The sequence below is a fragment of the Mycteria americana genome, chromosome 5, assembly GCF_035582795.1.
Source record: "Mycteria americana isolate JAX WOST 10 ecotype Jacksonville Zoo and Gardens chromosome 5, USCA_MyAme_1.0, whole genome shotgun sequence".
Lineage (NCBI taxonomy): Eukaryota > Metazoa > Chordata > Aves > Ciconiiformes > Ciconiidae > Mycteria > Mycteria americana.
The window spans coordinates 38,499,051-38,519,938 of NC_134369.1; the positions used below are offsets into that span (position 1 = coordinate 38,499,051).

At 36.6% G+C, this 20,888-nt stretch overlaps 1 protein-coding gene across 4 annotated transcripts in view; it reads right to left on the minus strand.

Annotated features, from left to right (window-relative positions):
- Nucleotides 1–17,391, minus strand: part of RYR3 (ryanodine receptor 3) — a 249,473-nt gene extending 232,082 nt beyond the window's left edge. For all 4 annotated transcript variants that reach the window (XM_075503016.1, XM_075503012.1, XM_075503015.1 and 1 more), the window contains exon 1: nucleotides 17,173–17,391. In XM_075503016.1, the coding sequence (XP_075359131.1) occupies nucleotides 17,173–17,223 (51 nt within the window). In that variant the 5' untranslated portion in view covers nucleotides 17,224–17,391. The remainder of the gene's footprint in view (nucleotides 1–17,172) is intronic.
- Nucleotides 17,392–20,888: the final 3,497 nt, after the last annotated feature.

Consider the following 20,888-nt stretch of genomic DNA (forward strand, 5'->3'; position numbering starts at 1 on the left):
TTGGATACAAGTTTTCACCATGTGCATCATGAGCACAAGTCATTTAACCTTCAAGCTACCCTTGATGTCCACTATATGTGAGCAAAATTATTTCACTCTCTCACATAGCAAGGATAAGCATATTAAAAGACTGACATCCTTGTAAGTCAGAGACTTACTTAAATTTTCGTTTAATGCTGTATTCTTCATCAACACTCAATGGTCAGGAATGCCCTTCCTGCTACTTGAGGATGGTTCTCTCAGTGACAGAAATCCAACTAAGACTGTAAACCTGATTTGGAGAGTTTTGGCCTATAGACAAGCTACACTAAAGACTTTTTTGATGGCTGATTCTGTCTCAGAGGGTACACTTCCAGAAAAGTCCTGTGCCTTGTACAATATAAAGCTGGGTGAGTAAACACTTTTAGAAGAACTAGGTCAGTCAGTGGTAACACGTAATCTGTTAACAGACTGTTCCATCCAACTTAATTCACCTTTGCCTCTCATATTATTCATCTCTTATCTATTACCATCACAATGAAAAGGCAAACAGTAAGATGCTATACTGAAAATGTGAGATTTCAGAATTTTTTCTATTTCATACTGAAATATGTATCAGAGTTATGAAGCGGCTCAACAGTTCCAGAGAATAATTTGCTAAAGCCAGAGCTGTCATTTTTCTCTTAAGTAAAAACCCTTACACCTCCAGGGTCAAGAACCAGGATTGTTTCTATAAAGAATTAGAAAAATAACAAAGATTAAACATGTACTTTCTCAAACCAAGGAGAAATTTCAAACATTTTAAACTTTCTACCTGTTGTAACAGGTACTCGTGAGAAAAGTCTCTGAACAGGGTGCACTGAAGATAGCCAGAGGCAGCAGACTGTACCTCACCTCAAAGTATTTCAGAATCTGAAGGTCTGCAGAAGTTCTACCCACATCTTTAAAAAAATATATTAGTTCATAACTAATGGTGAAAAATGGCTATAAATCTCAAGAATGGGATTTCAGGCATTTCTGAACAGAATTATGAAAGTGGTCGTCCTAAAATGGATTCCTATCAAACAGCCTAAGAAATGTCAGAGATTTTCATCGATACAGTTCTTTACCTCCTGACAAGGTGACCTGTTTAGTGGATGAGGGAAAGGCTGTGGATGTCATTTACCTGGACTTCAGTAAAGCCTTTGACACCATTTCCCACAGCATTCTCCTGGAGAAACTGGCTGCTCATGGCTTGGATGGGCGTACGCTTCACTGGGTAAAGAACTGGCTGGATGGCCAGGCCCAAAGAGTGGTGGTGAACAGAGTTAACTCCAGCTGGCGGCCGGTCACAAGTGGTGTATAATATACTGTTCTGTACCTGAGAAATATACCGTTCTGTACCTACCAGAATCTGGCCAGAAAATACCTTAGCATGACTTGGGGTACCAAACAGGCCAGGGACTGTTCCCAATAGGCAGTACAGATAAGGTCACCCTGAGGAATTAATTTACCTGTATGCACATAAGCCGTGCACTTCCACTTCGCCTGAAGGCTAGAGAATTGACTGTGGCTATTTCATTTACTAGCAAAGTCAGAGACTTTGCAGACTTCAGAAAAGGGTTAGAAGTGTAGCTTGTCTCTTTTTAGGTTGGTCTCTAGGTTGAATTCATATTCTTTAAAATGTGTCAATATGGCCTTGCTATGAAAGGTGAACAAGCCCTGGCCAAGGACATAGGAAAGTGTTATGTCACTGTCCAAAGAAGTGGTTGTCACCTATGTTTAAGGGAGACTTAGCCAGCATGAGTATAAACAAGAGATAACAAAATTGTGAGGAAAGCAAAGACCCAGTCATATGAAAGTAAGCTAAACAAACTCAGGTCCCTTTTCTGGAATAAGTCAAACTGGAGAGGGAATAGAATTCTTCTTTATAAATATATTGACAGGTGACACTGTTGGCACACATGAAAAAATCTAGAAATATAAAAATACATTTAACCTGAAAAAACAAAGGAAGGTTACTAGATCAATGGACTGGTACCTTGATAAAGGCAGCAGGGGGAAAAGCTTTAAAATTGAACTTCAGTTCAAAACGGATTCAATGACTCAAAAAGTTCTTTCCAGTTCTATGTTCCTATGATACATAAATGTGTTTCCACATGAAATGAAAGCAAATGCAAGACTAATCTAAGAAAAGACACTTCAGATGGATGCTCTGTGGTAAAAATAAGGCAGAGACAGCAAACAAGAAAGGCTGGGAAGTCTCAGTGACTTTACAAGTCTGAAAAAGAACCTATGAAGATGAACTTTGAGGACTAATGACAAAAGAATTTCAGTGTTCTCGGCAAAGTATCTTTATCTGTTTGTTGCATTCCTTCTGTATTCAAGAAGATGGGGCCTTGCTCATTTTTGAATGTAGATTCCACTTTGAAGTTTTTCTTTTCTACAAAAAATACCTACTTATTTGTAATTTTCCATCAAGAGCAAGCAAACTCCTTTTAAGACTCCCAATTTTGGCAAGCCATGCATGTCAAAATGAATAAAAACCCTGCCATTTCTTATAATTTCTTGAATTTTTTATGACCTCAAGCAACATGAGACAGCAGGACAGGTGTTTTCACTCTGTTTTTTACAGCCTCAGGTAGAGCTAAAGGGGCAATGTGTATGAACTGGTGTCTCAGCCTCTCTCTCTTTCCAATCTCTCCTTGTGAATATTCACTATTAATGCATACTCACAGTGACTGAATATAAAGATTCTTTGTCTCCCTAGTCAAGTCTACCCCCACACTTCCTTTTTTTTTGATCACTATGGTATTCCTATCCTTCTTGTCACACCAAAAAAATCCATCTTTGTGGGATAATTGCACCTTAGTCTTTTCCTTTTTCCTTATCACGTTAAATAATTAAGTCTTTTACAACTCATCCCTCCTTTAGCTGCCATCCCTTCAATCAAGCATACTCCCATTTTTGGTAAGTTTGTGGTACTAATCACAAATGCCCATCTACAAAATATCCAAGTTTGGGGTTGTTTTTTTGTTTTGGCTGGGGGGTCATCTACCATCACCCACAGATGGAACTTCCCTGCAGACGTAACCTGCTACCTCTTTTTCATTTTTTTCCTTTATTTAACATCTTCATTTTGCAGTGTAACAACATTTCAACTATGTTATGATTTACTGCTTCTCATACTGACCAAAGTCTCATTTTCCTTGTGCGCTCATCTGCCTGTCCATCCATGGATCAAGGTAAGCTCTTTGTATCAGAGAATGTACTGTTTTCTTGTGTTTGTACAGCACCTAGTAGAACCTAGCTCTTGTCTGGATGCAACAGTATTACCAATTTTTAAATCAAAACCACTCAAATATTTTAAAAAATGTTGCTTGACAAGATAGTTTATATAATTTGTATTCAATCACAGGTACTAGACATTATTTTGCTTACTTACATTAACACCACAGCTTGAAGAAGAACAGCTGCAAACATTAATAGAGTCCTTCAGAGCATATTAATTAGGCTAAAACCCAGGTTTTAATCACGGTTCACTTGAGATGGTTTACGATAACTCTCTCAAGTTTGGCCATCGCTAGATCACTGGACTGAAATTACTACTGCTCAGTGTATCATAAGGAGTGGTTGTTCTACTTGTTTAATGTTGAATCATTGTTTCACAAGCAAATCTTTATAAAAACATAGAAATTAAATTTCTAATTAGTTTTGGTTGTTCAACACATGCATTAGATCTCCCTTTTTGAATCTGCAAGCTTTCACGTTTAGCATATTTGCCTTCCAACTAATTACTATTAGCAACACTATACTTTCATCACATGTAACTACCACAGACTGATCCTTACACATAGCTGTAACATTTTATCAAGTTCTACATACGAACATTACACTAAGTTGCAAATAACTGAAGCCTGGTCTGCAGCAAGTGATCCAAGCACAGCCAGTAGTCACAAGAGCCATGCAAACTATGCATGTACTAGACAGAAAGTAACCAGAGTGAACAGCAATTGCTATAATATTGTAACAGGAGAAGAAACACTTGGGAAGAAGCAGGTGCTGCCATTGCTTCAGACCACTATTTTAGCACAGCACCACATTGCCCAACATTGTCTAAGGCAACATTTCTGCAAACATTGTAACTCTTCACCTTGTGTATCCCCCCCAAAATGCTTACATCATCAGTATGCAGTTATCCTACAATCAAACCACTAACCTTTCATCTAATCGGTATGGAAAAGTACAGAACCCACAACCGTTTAAAGAAACCAAACAATGGCCATGTGTGCCAAGAACCCTGACTACATAGATCTCTGCTTGAACAAAAGGAGATAGACGTTACCCTTGAGACGCCACCTCAACCACCAAAGAAAACAGCACCTGGACAGTGACATGATCTGACGGCAGCTAACTCAACACTGCTAAAAGCTGACTACTTTTGCCATGTTTATACAATATACCTACTTTCCAGTAAATAACAACTGTGTCTTTGCCCCTGTCCTCTGCAGCTACACTTGAGAGGAATAGCTCAGTGACTTCTATTGTAACAACTGCAAGCTCCAGTTTACTGTTAAAACACCTGGCTCAAGAAATGATAGGAAGAGAAAACAGAGTACACAGAAGTTGGTATCTGAATCTGGTGTTCTGAGACAGCTAAATTACACAGCTTGCTGACAGAGTGTTTCCCTACAGCAGTGGGTGCTGGACATCTAAGGGATGCACAAAAATAAAGAAGTTGGACATTGTTAACTTCTGTTGCCTGGAAGTAGCCCAAGGTCAAGGTAATCTTCCATCAGCTCCCATGTTATTACTAACTTCTGTTATTATTGCCACTATCTTTTTAGATAAACAAAGAAAAGAAACACAGATGTGAAAGATAAAAGTATTAAATGGATTAGGATAAAGTTAGATTGCATGAACACATGATAGACCTATGCAATTATGCGTTTAATTTTCTAAACAGCATCAGCAACATTTGACTGATGTCACAGATTACCTATAACAGAATATTACCACTATCATCTTTTGGCCATCATTTTTTTTTCCTTGAAGGTTTTGCTCCCCATTTTCTATGTTGTGGTGAACGCATTTCACCCTTTAGAATGTTGTGATTTATGATTCTAAATGGTCTTCATATTGGCAAGGATCAGAAAGGTCATATTACCACTCTAATTGGCAAGTTAAGCCTTATATACAGGCCCTTATTTAGTCAATGATGTTATTTAAGCCTAAGGTCAACCTTGAGAGAAGCTGACTTGGGAAGATCCCTGGCAAATAAAAATGGCTAAGTCTTTCTAACAAAAACAAACTTCTGTCATGAAATGAAAGTTACATGCTCAGAACGAATCTAGACTCTTCCATACCATCAAGCTTCCTGAATTTCAAATTAATCATGGAGACACTGTACTTCCTGATTCAGCTTCTCTCAAAGTTGGTGTTTTTGCAGTAACAAGGCACCAGTGGTACAACTTTACAGCTTATTGCTGGTGCAGCAGAATGACAAGAAGTAGGAACTATACTCTGGTTAGCAGTAAAAGGTCATTAACGACAGCTTCTGTAACTTATCTGCAGTTAGGCTAGCTACGGCATTCACAATGAGTCATCAAATTGTGGCATTTTAAAGCAAAAATGAGCAAAAGCTTGAGTACAAAAAACATTTTCTCTTCTGATAAAATTCTCTTCCTTAATAAAGTAAATTATGAAAATATATTGATAATGTTAAATAAGTGGAAAGTTTAAATGCAGGGGATAACCTACTTTTTTCCTCCTTGAGGAAACTCATTATTGTGTAACAACTTAGCGGTTAGAATGTATTCTATACTGGAAGAACAACCTGGCTGTTTAAACAATGTTTACAACAAATGGCATATCATACCAAGTTCTTCTTTTAGACCTCACCATTTGTTTATGTCTAGCTGGTTTAGTAGCTGCTATATGCTGCTCTCAACTTTCACAATCATAAGAACATACCATGCAGAATAGTTAATTTTGTGCATAAAGGAGATCGGGTGCAAAATGCATAACTGAAACAATTCTGAAACTCAGGCTTATTTGCATGAGTAAAGCACAGCAGTTCATCAAACCAAGTTTGATATACTAAGCTCTATTTCACACATTAAACTGAAGTAACAATGGCAGAATGTTCACTGGTGAAGAACATAATCCCACATCCTATACCCTTCTCCAGTAACATCATTATATTCACTTCTATGAAACAAACTTTGGCCAGTAAGTTTGTCTTTCCAGTGCTGCATAAAATTGTTGCTTCAAAACCAGGTGGAAAAAAGTCCTATAGTAGTTGCTGAATTTTCCTTCTTTTGTAAAACACAAATTTATATTAACACGCTTCTATTATTGAAGCTTTTTTGGTAAGTGCTATTATAGTTTATTTTATTATATATGTAGGAAGCAATCATTTTTTTCCATCTTTATAAAAATCAAAATATCAAAAAGGAAGTTTTAAAGTCTACAAGAAATACATCAACATCATTATTATACAAAAAAAATACATCTACAACTCTATTAAGAAAGACGTGAGAAAAAATGTTATGAGTTTCATTAGACATAAATTCAAAGATAATCCTATAATCCAAATATTCTACATTCATATTACCTGGTACAATACGAGATGCAATGTCACTGAAGTGTACAGGTGGAAAGACTTTGGATCTGTACAAAATCCAAAATTTTACCTTATTTCCATTTTATGGAAGCAATTTTTAAAAGTTTATGGATATCTTGAGCAAAACCACAATACACACAATAAATAAATCATGAATAAAACCAAACATCTAAAGCAAACATGAATAATCAGCATTCCCAGTGACTGATGGAAGACATTTATAGATTGATAGAATTTCTTTAAAGGGTTGTAACAGCAGAAAGGTCACTAAAACTGCTAGATTTCAGTTTAATGAGGCTTAATTGGAACTTTTCTAATAATCATCAATGATCACTGATTCCAGTGAGAATACCTATCCATTAGAATCAAGGTTTTGTTTAAGTGTTAGTATTGAGGTACTACTCAGTATTCAAGCACACAACTATTTTACCCACTCACAGTACAGTTACGTTAAAGACTGGGCCAATTTAATATTACCTAAGACAGTCACCTATGATCCAGTATAGTAAGTAGAGAAAACTCTTGAGATTTTTGAAAGCTTTGAGCTCACATTTTTTGTTACATTGTGTTAAAAAAAAAAAAATGCATCTAACATTGCATTTGAAACACTCGGGTGATTCAGCCATCAAAAGTGCTAGTCATCATCAGCCACTCCTTTGTAACTTCACCTATACCAGATTACCTACCACTATTTCCAGGCATGGTAATAAAGTAACTAAAATAAATGAAGATAATGAAGGCTGAATTCCACGTTATTCAGGCAGGACTATTTCCAAGAGATCTGCAAAACCTTACTAAGAAAGCAAATAAGGAGTCTTAAATTCAGTCTACAGCAACTCACAACTCTTACAGAAAAGGTTTAGGGTCTGCAAATTAGAAAGTTCATATTGTTCTATGCATTTTAAAGACCTCACTCCTTATTAATTCTAATGTATGTAAATAGCACATAAAATAAAGGAAAAAATCCAAAGTTTTAAATGAAGTTTTGGCACACATTATTAATACGGTCACTGTTTACCTCCCACAGATAGTGACTGATCAGAAAATCAAATCCTATTAAGCCCTATTAGCACTTTTTCCTGTGATGGTCAACATGTATGCAGCAAAGAATCTTTTGTCCTGTGAACGTTCTTCACGAAAAGGTTACCTGGTAGCAATAAATGCAGGCATGACATACACGATCAGATTGAGGCCTTCCAAATTCTGAAGTCTGCCTTTCCCAGCTTTGGATGCATAGGAACTATAAAGTCTATTGATTGTGATCTTTTGGAAAGTGCAACAGAAATAGATATGCATTTTAGAAGAAGGTTATGCTAGTAGCTTGGAGTATAATACTGACAGTTTGGGGTTTTTTAATCAAAATGTTAACTGACAGTGCACTGACTGTATCAACATTTCTATACATTATCAGCTTCTGAATTCTACAGCCTACTGACATTAAGTATCTTTAATATGTACCAGGTGTACAGGTCTTCCAGGCATTTTCCATATACAGAAAAGATGAGACGGTGCAGTCAATGAACTTCAGAGGGAGTCTTGGGAGATGGAAGTCATTTGGCCTTAAGCATTTTAGTGAATCATCTGAGGCATTTTAGTATATATTCTAAGCTTGATGATCCTTGTACTCCCATTTGTACTGCTGATGCAATTTGAAAGCATGTTAAATCTTCAGTGTTTTAAATTAGTTCTGCATCTGCTGCTAAACAGCTGTTTCAAGTCTCCGAGTTGAAATTCTATTGTTTGTACAAGTAATTTGTAAAGGATTTCATTTAAGTTGCAGTTCTTTTGTATTACATTGTTATTGGAGACAATTCAAGTTGTTGCAATCGGGTCAAGGAAAGTTGGTTTTCTGGTACAAGGTATTGGAGAACCTGGCTGAGTGCTAAAGTAGCCAAAATGCTGAAGATTGACAGAGATGTTTGTTGTGGACTAAAAACAGCTCAGGCGTGTGCTGACTACTCATCTTACTGAGGAACTAGCACTTGCTTATTTGGATAAAAGCCCAGTAGAAGGAACAAACCTGATGTTACTACTGAATCTTTCCCCTTATGTTGCTGTTGTCTCTGCCATTGCTTCTATTGACTGAAGCTGCCACTCCTCACCATAGACATGATGTGCCAGAAGAGGGAACTGGAAAAAAGAGGTTACCTGATCCACAGACTGGCCATTAGCTCCTATTTACAGCTGAACCACATCTGTTAAGACTGAGAGTTGACTGACAGCAGGTGTGCAATGGCTGACAAATACATGCATGTATGCATGACACTGCAGGTGAGACTACCAAAAGCAGATCGGGGCGGGGGGATCAATTTTCCTGTAGGTTTTTATAATTTCTATGCATATCCCAATCTTGAACTACTTTAGACACACTCTAAGGATGTCACATATTCACCAATTGTGTTTCAGAACGTTACAGTAATTTTCAGAAAACAAGTTTCCAGAAGTTACCCAAGAGAATTAAGTATTTAGAAGGAAAACGTGTTCTGCAATTAGAACAACATACATTCTTTTTAAGTAATGTATGGTACACAATTTTAAATCTTCCAGCACCAAAACCACTACATCCTACCAATTCATAGACATAAGGAATGGTCTGCTGACTTTCTAACTACATTAAAGACAGAATGTTAAATTTAAAATTTCTACATTGAGCAAATAAACCAAAATATTCATTGAGGCATGCATTAATGCCTCATGTTTTCTTCCTGAATCTTTCAAAGTGTGTCTATGTTAGCAATTGTTTTCTTAAATTGAGATGATAATTTTACTGTCTATAGAGGTCTGTGCTTATTATACATCTGCACTGTTATTACGATTTGGAAAAAATGCCACTTGGAAAAATACGTGTTTCATAAATGAAGTCAAGAAATACATGACCTTAAACCAGTGTCCTGTGATTGAATTCAATATATTCTAAATAATTGCATGCCAAATTTATTTTTCTTCTCCTCCCTGCCTGCAACTCTGTTTTAATTTTTGGAATCTGTATCTAATGCACCTGGCAGCATCTGGCTGTGTGGTCACAGCACTGCCATGGGAACTGAGAAAGAAGCAATATTCACAGCTGGATTTCAATATGAATCATACCCAGTTAGCGTGGCAGAGGATTAGAAAAAAGGCACAGAGATCAAGCAACCCACTTGCTGCATTCTGTAAAAACGTGGGAACATCACTAGCAAACTCACTGTTTATTACTGAAGATATTAATCCCCCTTCAGACATCAAAAAGCAGCGCTTGAGCAGAAGACAAATCCCCACAACAGCCACCAGTGGGGCTAGGGGGAAATAGGGAAATGTATGCTTGGAGCATTAATTTAGGATTATTGCATGGTGACAAATCCTATCAAAAAGGCTTTCAACTCACTAACCTTCTAAGATGAGATTGAAGAGTTTTGCTTGATTGTAACAAATTTGATGTTATTTTAGTAGACCTGCATTGACACCAATACCCCCCCAAAAAAAAAAAACTGAAAAAGAAAAAAGAAAAAAGGAAAAGAAACTGTCAAGGAGTTAGTTAGATGTAACCTAGGGGTCAAATCGATCATGACTATATTCGAACTTGCAATTATTTTGTAACAATACACTGTATTTATAATATTGTAATGCATGCACTGATTTCTTTTTGAAATAGCATTTTTTAAATTTAAGCTGTAGAAAGAAATAGTAGTAAAGCACAATGCTGAGTTTGTGTAGTTTTGCTTTGCTTTTAACCGGTGTAGACCGGGCCAATATGAAACAGCTTGCAAAAGTGCAACTCATTACATATAATTATATATATCCCATATATATGTATATATCATATGACATATGTATACATACATATATCATACATACATGTACTATCATTATATATAATACAACATGCAATGCTGTACAACACATCTCTGAACATCATTGCTCTATGTCCTTGCAGGAAAAACTAGGTTTACAGTCTATTCTACAGATCCATGCTAAACAAAACACAAGAAAGGTATCAGGGAAACAGACCAAACAATGTATCATCTCCAACAGCAGCCTGTAACGCCACGACCTTTAGAAGTGGGTCCCTAACTCAACTACCTTCAATTTGATAGAGAAATCAGCCTTCACCTCTGCCTAATCATAACGCAAGTCTTCATTGCCCACCTGTTATATCTGCAAAAACTCTATTTGCCTTTTCTCCTTTCTGCCCCCCTTTATGCGATACAGTCTTTCAATACAGTATCACCTAGAAAATCATTTTTCCCAGAATATTTATTAAAATTCTTTTTTTCCTCATGACACCAGTAAATGTACTTTAAAATCGTTTCTGTAACTAGAACGTAAAAATTACTACCTAACAACATGCTGGATATCATTTCACTGTCTTCTCATATTCTCTTTTTGCCTTCCTCTGTTATCTTTCATCTTATTTTAATTGCAGGCTTTTGGTGGCATAAACATTCCACTTGTTCTGTATTTGTGCCACAAGCTGGGAACAGACCTCAAGATCCTAACTCCAAGAATGAGAAAGACTCAAGTATATCAAGACAAATCATGTGAAGTTCTATGAAATTACAATGCAGTTGTGGCTATATCACTTATTCCTCTTTTCCTCAACAGCAGCTATAAAATTCCAACCATTAAATAAACTTCAAACTACTTTCATTATATTAAACGTACCAAACTACTCAAGTATTTCCCTTTTCATCTAAACATGGTGCAATTTTCCAAAAAAAACCTATTCCTTACCAGGAGCCTGAAATACCCACTTAAATGACATTATTTCACTCCAAAAGAGAAATTGTTACAAATTAATTGAATAACTCTGATATAGATACCAAGCCACTACTCCAGTGTGTCCAGAGCTAAAAAACCAGACACGCTACATAGCCTGAAGGCATGATTGTTGCGTTTATAGTATGGTAGAGCATTTGCTTAAAATTCTGCCTTGAATAGCAGTTGCAATTAATTGCAGAAGATCTTATCTTTATTTAATCAAAAATAAACATTCACAGCGCACCACAGCATACAATGCACTGGAAAATCTGTCATATTGTAAATCTATCTTATAGTATTACCCAGACATTCAGCAAGGAAATAGTCTAGGCAAAGAATCAGCATAAGCTATCTGTTTTGCATATAGTGACAAACTGGGCAAACCTATTCACAAAGTTCAGAACACAGGCAGGGAGTAAAATTGTCAATTAAATGGGTGAAAATAAACAGAGCAACATTATTTACAAAGAAGGACGCTTCAAGTTCTAAGAAACTTAGTTGAGGATAAATTCATAAAATTAAGTATGATTTCCATGGCAGAAACTGAAGGATAATAAGGCAGGAAGAGTGATTGCAAGTAGCTATACTGGTGATAGCCTGAAGTTTAAGAAGCAAAAAGAAATCTATTTGAAAGACTTTTTTTTTAAATGGAGTGGAAGAGACATGGTGGAGTTTTTGTTTGTTGTACAATTTTTGTTGTTCTTAGAAGACTTAGAAGTATGGACTGCTATACAATTGTTAAAAATTGTGGCAATAGAATCAGAAGGGGGAGATTTAATGTGCAGAGATAAATAGATACACAGACACATAAACATTTAGTTCAGAAATCACTTAAGTTCCTAATACACACTGGTTATCAGAAGCAACTCAAGTTTTATATATCATTATTCTTCCTCTCTTTTTACCCTTTTCCTAAAAGGAATTGACTAATGGACAACTACTGTATCATGAATTGCAGTACATTTCAGTGACAACAGACAAAATGGCCTAATTAATTTGAAAACAATAACACGGAACACACTCAGCTGTTCAAGAAGCACGTAGAACCTGCGTCAGCTCCCTTAAAAGGGGCTTCAGGAAAATTCCACTGATTTGATCTTAAGGCCTTCCTTAGCCTTTGTGACTTTTACTGTATATAAATTTCTATATCGCTTTTATATAATCTCATACACAACTCATTGAGAACAATTTTCCCAGTTTTTAATTAACCATTGCTAAAAACTTCTCCCTAGAAATATCTTCTGTTATTGTCGGACATTTGGACATTTGTCCAATATATCTGTTTGCAAGTATTTATCTGGTGAGCATTATACAGCAGATATTTGTACTTTACTGAATCAAGCCACAGATATCTGTGCTACAGAGTATCAGCATGCAGTTAGTAGCATAACTATTAGATATTAAGTTGGACTATTAAGGACGAATTATTTTAATGTTTCCACTTCACACATTCTTTGTTATGTCACTAGGGATACACCACTAGGGACATAGATGTGATAAAACAACATGTATTAAAAGCATCTAAAGAAGAACTGCTTTTATGCCATACTAATCCTGGGTAAACTGAAGTGCTTTAGTACAACTCCTAAAATAATAAAAAAAGGCATGATATAATTACTTTTTATATTTATATTTAGCAACAGTGAAAATGACTGAAAAAAAGAAAATCTAACTCATACTATACCTGACAGTTCATATTGTAAAAATGACATAAATTCCCATCTCATCTGTAACATCTGAACAGTAGAAGAGCTCATTTTCAAGCAATATTGATAGGAAAGTGTATCCACATATAAATGTATATGAGCCACCCAATTGTCTTGATTCTGAGCAACAATTTAACACACAAATGATCCAAAACATACCTGAAAAAAAAAATCTGTAAACTCATTGTGTAAATCTATCTACATGGACTAGATCTTGAAAAAAATTAAATCCAAATATTCCATTCTAGGTCTTTGTAACAACAGTACTTTGCTATTTAAGTATGACAGATAACTACACTCAGTCTATGACAAAAAACAATTTCCCACTGTTATCTGTAAACTTTTAGATAGTGACTGGAGAGGTTTATCAGAAGACTTAATATTAGGTCATTGAGACAAGCTGTTAAAGGAGCAAAAGTCAAAGAAGAATCAATTGTTAACGCCTTTGTCACTCAGAGAAATGAAGTATATGTAACCAGTTGGGGAAAGAGTCACGCATATACAGACACATGCACAAAGGCATACACACACACCAACACACACTCTGTTCAGATCCATGGAAAACAAGGCAAAACTTTCTTGACTGATGTGTTATGAGCCATCTCAAAAAAAAAAGAAGTTTATTTGTATTAAAATAAGTGGAAACACTTTCCATTAATATGCTGAATTTCAGGAAAAACAACAAAGCAATACACCTATTACCACCATATTTTGGACCCTAAGATGGCAAACAACTTCGACATACTAGATTACAAGTACATTTAAACTGCTCCTATGCTTTGGGTGGGGGTGTGACTTCCTCCCCTCCCTCCCGCCTCCCAATTATGCTTTCTGTTAGCAAGTGACTATATAGGTATTTATGATGTAGGAAAACAAAAGCTATCTGCTCCAAGGCATCACCTCATATTTGATGAATTCCACAGCAATGGGAATGACAGAGTTAACTTGGGAATAATCCAGAGAGGAGAGGACTTTGTCAATTTATCACAGTAGTAAAGTCCCAGTAGCTAGGAAAGGCTCGAATGAGAATGCTTTACACTCACCCACCCACATTGCCAAGGGCAACAGGGTTCCCTCTATATCCCTCAGCATGTTATCTCAAAACAGGACAGGTTAACGTGTGTATTCTCACCTAATGCTGCATAAACGTTACCTTCATTAATTTCTCATGTATTCATACCTTAGGAAGGGATAACAAACAAATGATAGGGGGAAGTCATCTAAAGAACAAACATTACCAGGGTAGGAAACTAAGAGATTGCATATTGTGTATGCATACATGTACATGCACACATGTATTGCATATTGCACACATGTAAGAAGTGCTCTGCTTCTCTCTTCCATACACAACACGCAACTAGGCACACATATACTGAATATCCAGAGTCAAATCCAGATGAAAGCCATCAACTAGAAAACTAAAGAAACGATTCCAAACATTATTACAGAAACAAAACATCAGAGATTTCATAACAAAGACAGAGCAGCAGGGTAGCAGTGTAAGAAAAAACTGTGTGTATCTATGTATTTATTTATATTCATACTGAACTTATAAATCAGGGAAAAATTAAGAAAGGAAATTACACTATATTAGTAATACCTTCCTTTAAATGCTGTCATTGCACATAAAGACTTCACACAAGAACTGGGACTTCATTGGAAAGAGTACTGTAAACATCCTACTATTACAACAATGATGACAATTAAAGTGTTCTTGTCCTCTCCTCTCTGGAATTTGTTCTTAAGGTCTTTGTGATTCCCATTGCTGCCAAATTAATCAAATATGAGGAATGTCTTGCAACAGAAAGTGATAGTGAAAAGCTTTCCAACAAAGTTTATGCCCACAAGTTTGCTGCTCCCTAGAAACAAATACAGGTATCATTTTTATGCATTACTGAGCCTCTAGCCCTTCTATATGAGCAGAGAGCCTAAAAATGATGCCCAAAATTACACAACAACTTAGATCTGAATTAAAAAAAAAAAATCATAACCAACAAAAAATGGGGGACAAAGGGAAAGTTTCCCTTTAAGGAAGCAAAAATTAATTTTACTAGACTTTTAAGAGTTAACTCTCTTGCTCTTTCAAAAAGTACTGTAGGATATTTTTGGATCAAGAGAGATCTAATCTTATTTTATACCTCACCAAGAAAGAGTTATCTCTGAGAACCTAAAACATCCCAGAGCACTTCTGTCTCCACACTCAAAAATGAGAATATGGAGATCAACAATTTCAAAGTAAGATTCAGCTACACAAGCCTGGGAAACATTCACTAGCAATCTACATTCCCAGAAAACATTTTGATCTGGAGAAGATCCTGACTGATCAACAATTTCACTGGAAGAGTTCTAAAGGGCTACTGTACTTCACGTTTGTATGTACAGTGTTTAGGCAGCAATAAAAAGCTCTAAGTAATAAGTACTGAAGGCTTACATCACTGTAGAACTCAGTACCTAATAAATGGTTCCTTTCTCAGCATATTGTGAAACAACAATTGATCCCTTCTCCACGAAGGTGAAGGAAGTTATAATGGAGACAGCAGTAACTGATATGATTGTTCACAGCAAGGAGAAGCTAGGGCTTCCAAGACAGAAATCTAATCCATTTTTTTCCCTCTAAAAGATTTCCTAACACCAAGTAGAAGGAACACTTCTCCATAGTCTCACTTTTGCCGTTTCCATTTTTGGCCCCCACCTCTGTTTAGCGTTTTATTTTACCCCTTGGAAAGAAGTGCAAGAGAGTTCTACTAGAATGAGAATGGGTCACAGCAGCAGAAATTGCCATCTCATGTAGCACACACAGGTTATCTATGAATAGGCAAAGCTTCTCACTTCATCACGGAGGAAGACTGTTCAGTCAAGGCAATATCTTAGAAAGTTAAAAGATGAAGGGCATTCATTTAAAGCTCTGGTCTCTGATGAAAGCACCTTCTCCTAAAGGTTGAGTAATCTACTAAACTATGTAATATAGATACCTCTAAAAAGTGGAGTGGAGGGAAGGGATGTTGGAAAGGATACTTCATTGTGATTATGCATTTCCCTCCCCCCATGAAATTCTCCCAGGCTTAAAAGTGCTAATGACACTTCATCACACCTAAACAATTTACATAAGCAGCAGCAGCCATCACCACTCTCCAACCTTTAATTCCCATAAATAAATATTCCCAGCCTCCCAGAAATCAGCCTTGTAATTTCCTACTTTGGGCACTTAGAATGTTTTATTTTAGAGACTTATCCTTTTAAAGTTGTATCAACTCTAGAGGAGACTGTTTCTGGAACATTAGTTGTGATAAATGCAAAGTAAAGATAGTATGGAAAGAGGAGGGAAAATATACATCAATAGCAGTTTTTTCATGCTAGTTACACAACAACACACTCTTAGTCATGGAGGGTAAAAATAATGAGACACAAGATGACACATGAAAAGGATCTTATCCTCTCCTCAAAAATGAATGCATGAACACTACTTGCTTAAAAGTCCAAATTGGTTGTCATACTAGATTTGTGTAAAGCTTTAGGGAAGAATGGTGTGAGGGCTCTTTATAGAAAATTACACCAAGTGAAGGCTATTTCACTAATTAACACCCCTTCCCAAAGAAATCCTTATCTCCTTTTAAAATAAGCTTCTTTTAAGCAGAGAAAAGACCCCAAATATTTGCAGAGCCCAGACTTCAACATCTGTTGGTATTCCCTACACACAAGTGTGCTTCTGTGTGCATGTTTATCAGAAGAGGTCATCAAGGGCTTGCTTGGTTTATTCATCATTTTAAGGCTCTCCTATTTGCAAAGCTGCTGTTAATGTCAGTGAAATCTAACCTAGACAGAAGTTTCAGAGGTCAGATATTTGGCATGCTACATTTAGAAACCCAAGTACAAAGTTGACGAGGACGCTTCAAACACAGGGGATTACAGCGGAAATAGGTCTCCTTATACCAAACTGGCTATTGAGCAGATTCAAGGAAGAACACACAGACTGCCTGATGCTATTAAAGCTCATATTCTTGCTTTATTTTTTTCCACTGACTAAATCATTTTTCCCATTTGGCAAAGCCCAGCACAGAAATAACACTTTATTTTTAATACAACAGAAAAGGAAGAGACATGAGACAAAATCATGTACTACATGACCTATAAAAAGCAGATACTTACAGTTCGTAGGAACTGTATTTCATCTTCCCCTCCTTCACCCCCTTCAGCCATGGCTCTTGAGGAGGCAGCTCTGCTGAGACTCTGATCGCCTCCACCGTCAGCTCACTGCGCTGGATACAGCTCCTCTTCTCCTATCAGTATTAGCATATAGCTAATCCACAGCCATATAGGGAGCTCAGCTAACTCCACTGCACTGCAGACTGTCAGTCAACCCCCTCACTGCCAGAGCCAACTGCTCTGCTTTTCCAGCTCATAGCAAGCAATTCTTTTCCTTTCTCTCTACCCTAGAGGTAAAAAACCCCTACTGTTAGGGTATTGCAGGAAGCATTATATGCATCACTAGGTGTTGATTTTTTCCCCCCAGATACTGTCTGGTCAAAACAGCAATAACGGTGAAGTGTTAATGAAAGCAGAGCTTGCGCTTCCATTTTCACAGATCAGGGTACCCAATTTTGCACTGAAATGTATCAAATTCAGCAACTCTGAACCTACTGATTTGTGCAGCAGAAGGATGTAAATCAGATGATCACAGGACAAGCTGATTTTGACAGGAGATATTTTCAGTTTGCTTACAATAACTTCCGTTTCTTGCTTCTCTGCATAAGCAGCTGCAAATCTGATTTCCAAGATGACTTAATGATCTGAACCTACTACGTGTAGTTATTTGTGCTATCCTTTTAAATGGTATTTATACTTATATGCTAAGGATTGCAAGGTTTTTATTTGTACCTTTTTAGAACTGCATCTGAATATGTATAGAGGATGGTACAAATTTATTCCAAAACCCATAAACCACAGTTATGTTAAAATAAAACTTAAAATAACTTTAAATTATAGTTAAATAATGAAGACATTTGTAATTAATGAAAATTTCTAGTTATTGCTTCAATATTAGAAAATAAGCAAGGAAAAAATAGATCAACTCTAGAACAAAATTTACTTAAGTGAAGGGAATAAAAGAGAAAGGACACAAGGAAACAGGAGAAGAGAGCACCGAGGAGGCTCTGGCCAACCAATTCACTATATGATCTTGCATTTCGTGGTAAGGTTGCAACCACAGCCTACCCATACATTCCACCCCTGAGAAGCATTACCCAAACTTCGTGCTGTCCATATTTACATTGATACATACCCTCACAGAGTACTATATGTATACAATCTTTTTCTCAGTAAAAGCATGTTTTTGTTCTACAAATGAGAAACATAGGCATGAGGGTAAGGGAAGAATAACTTTCTTGGGGTCACAAGGATAAATGTAGCACAGTGAAAACTGAAACTAGATTCTCTATGTCCACAAGCTAATACTTCTACACGTAACTGTCCTCTGGACACTGAACCCAATGCACACTGCTCTCCCCTCCCTCCCTCCCTCCTCTCCCCCCCCCGCCAATAGTATTCTGATTTTTCACTAATTAAACATAGACACAAGTATTCTGATTTTTCACTAAAGTAAACATAGACACAAGCCAAACAATGAGATGCCCAACCTTTTCTCTCCTTGAAGGGCAAAATGCTTTTAAAAAATGTTTTATTTCACTCCCTCTTACTACCCTGAGAAACTCCGTCCAAAAAATAATGACAATCCCATTACTGAGCAACAGGCAATTTCAGGCCAAAAGCAACTCAGAAGCCTCTAGCTGACATAGTCGTACAGGCTGGCCCTGCCAGTCCGTCCACTCCCATTCCCCCATCCGGTTAGTTTTTGTTGGTTGCTGTGAGCAAGAAAAAGACAGCTTTGTGCAAGACAAAGGCAATGAGGCAGAAAAATATTTCTCTGAAGTGCTAGAAAACTGATTTGGTTGGTGTTCCGAACATCCAGTTTTGGTTTTGGCTTTTGTGGTGTTTTTTACTCCAGCCATCTTTGAATGAATATTTTATCTCTTTCCTCATCAATACAAAGAACAAAACTTAACAGATCTTCCTTACGGAATACAGTTATTCCAGAAAAAAATCAGAGGAGTGGGGAAAACTTGCCTAAAGTCAAAGCATACCACTCAGTGTTTTTATTGAAAAACAAATCAGGCAGAGAGGCCTACTGATGATACATGCTTATCCATACATTTATATTTAGAATGGATTTGATAAGTGTATTGCATGGCAAAAGCTACACATGTAAGGACAGCTTTTCTGTAACACCTTATATGAAACAACGTTTCAAGCATACTACTGTACTTTGAAAGATTATAAACAAGAATACCTAAAAACCTGAGAAAACATGCGCAAGTCATAAGACTTATAAAAAGTAAAAGTGCTCTATTTCCTTCATAAATAGAAATCAATGTCATGCAGTACATCTGCTGGTCAAGTTTTATTTCAGTTACTGCAGTAAGATTTCCAGATAGTAAGTTCTGAACATGCAGAGCTGAGATGAATCCATCTGAATCAAATGGAAAGGGGAAAAAAAAAATAAATGTAACTTTTCAAGTGTTTTCCTCATATATCGGAGTGTTCCATCAAAATGCTTCCTGTGAAATTTTGAGTCACCTGAGTAAAGTATTATATTTACATCAGTTAATACATACAGCTATAGATACCTATGTCTGCAACTTCTAATAAGGCAGCTACAGAGGTTACCGATTTTTTTTTAAACAGACGCCAACATGCCAGGATCTCACTTTGCATTTTTAAACAAAAGACAAAGCATATAGAAAAAGGAATATTGGTAATACCTCTAGCATTGTAACAGAGATCATACAAGACATCTAAAATTCTGACTCGTCAAATTTCACCAGCAGGTTTGTTTTTCTCTTTGTAAGTCCCTCTACTTTTCCTTGTCTGATACTCAGCTTTACGAAGTAGCCTGTGCATTGTTTGGGGAAACAATTTCCTGCCCCAATAAGCCAAATATTTTTGTTAGATTTCATCTTTTTAAAATTGTCAAGTGAACTGAAACTCCATTTCATAGCACTTCTATTTCCTTAGAGTTTTGTTCTGCTTGGTATTATGCCTATATGTTTAATGAGAAAGATATTCAGCTGCTACAGCATAATGAAATGTACATCTCCTCAAGACATAGCTAGTTTTTTTCCAGGACTTCCCCATTGCTCTGAGATTGAGATTTAGCTGTTTATGGAACCACACTTAATCAGAAGTCTCATTTACACGAAGTATAATGCCTTGCATTTCTAATTTATTAACACTAACCTGTCTTGAAAAATCTTTTTCATGTTTTGTTTTTTGTAAATTTACTGAAGCTATGATTGAAAGAAAATTATGTCAGGTCACTGCAATAAATCAATCCAAAATGATCACATATCAAACACAGTGTGTATATATACACAGTGACTCTGCTTTACTGGAGATGACTGTAAGGTGCAGCATTCCACTGTGAAAGCCACACAGGTCAAATAATCCGAACCGGGCCCATCGTGTATTTTATGATACCCTATTCATGCCAATCAATTGTAAATCTATGATTTAGCACTTTTGCTGCCGAATACATTCTGGACAGATTCTATGGTGTTTTAAAGCTATCAAAAGAACTTGTCTATAAAACAAATTTAAGGAAAACGTCCTTTCTGTTTTCAGCACAAACATGCTGCCTGCTTATTCTCCAACATAAGCTCTTCCCTCTTACTAAGGGATTCAGGCTGACTGACTCTTCACATGAGTTCTGGATTCTAGGTTAGCTTTTGGCAGGCTTCACTGCTGCTGCCGCCAAACAATAACTCGGAATTTTTATAGTGGCAGTAGCCTGGCAATAAAATAGTAACATG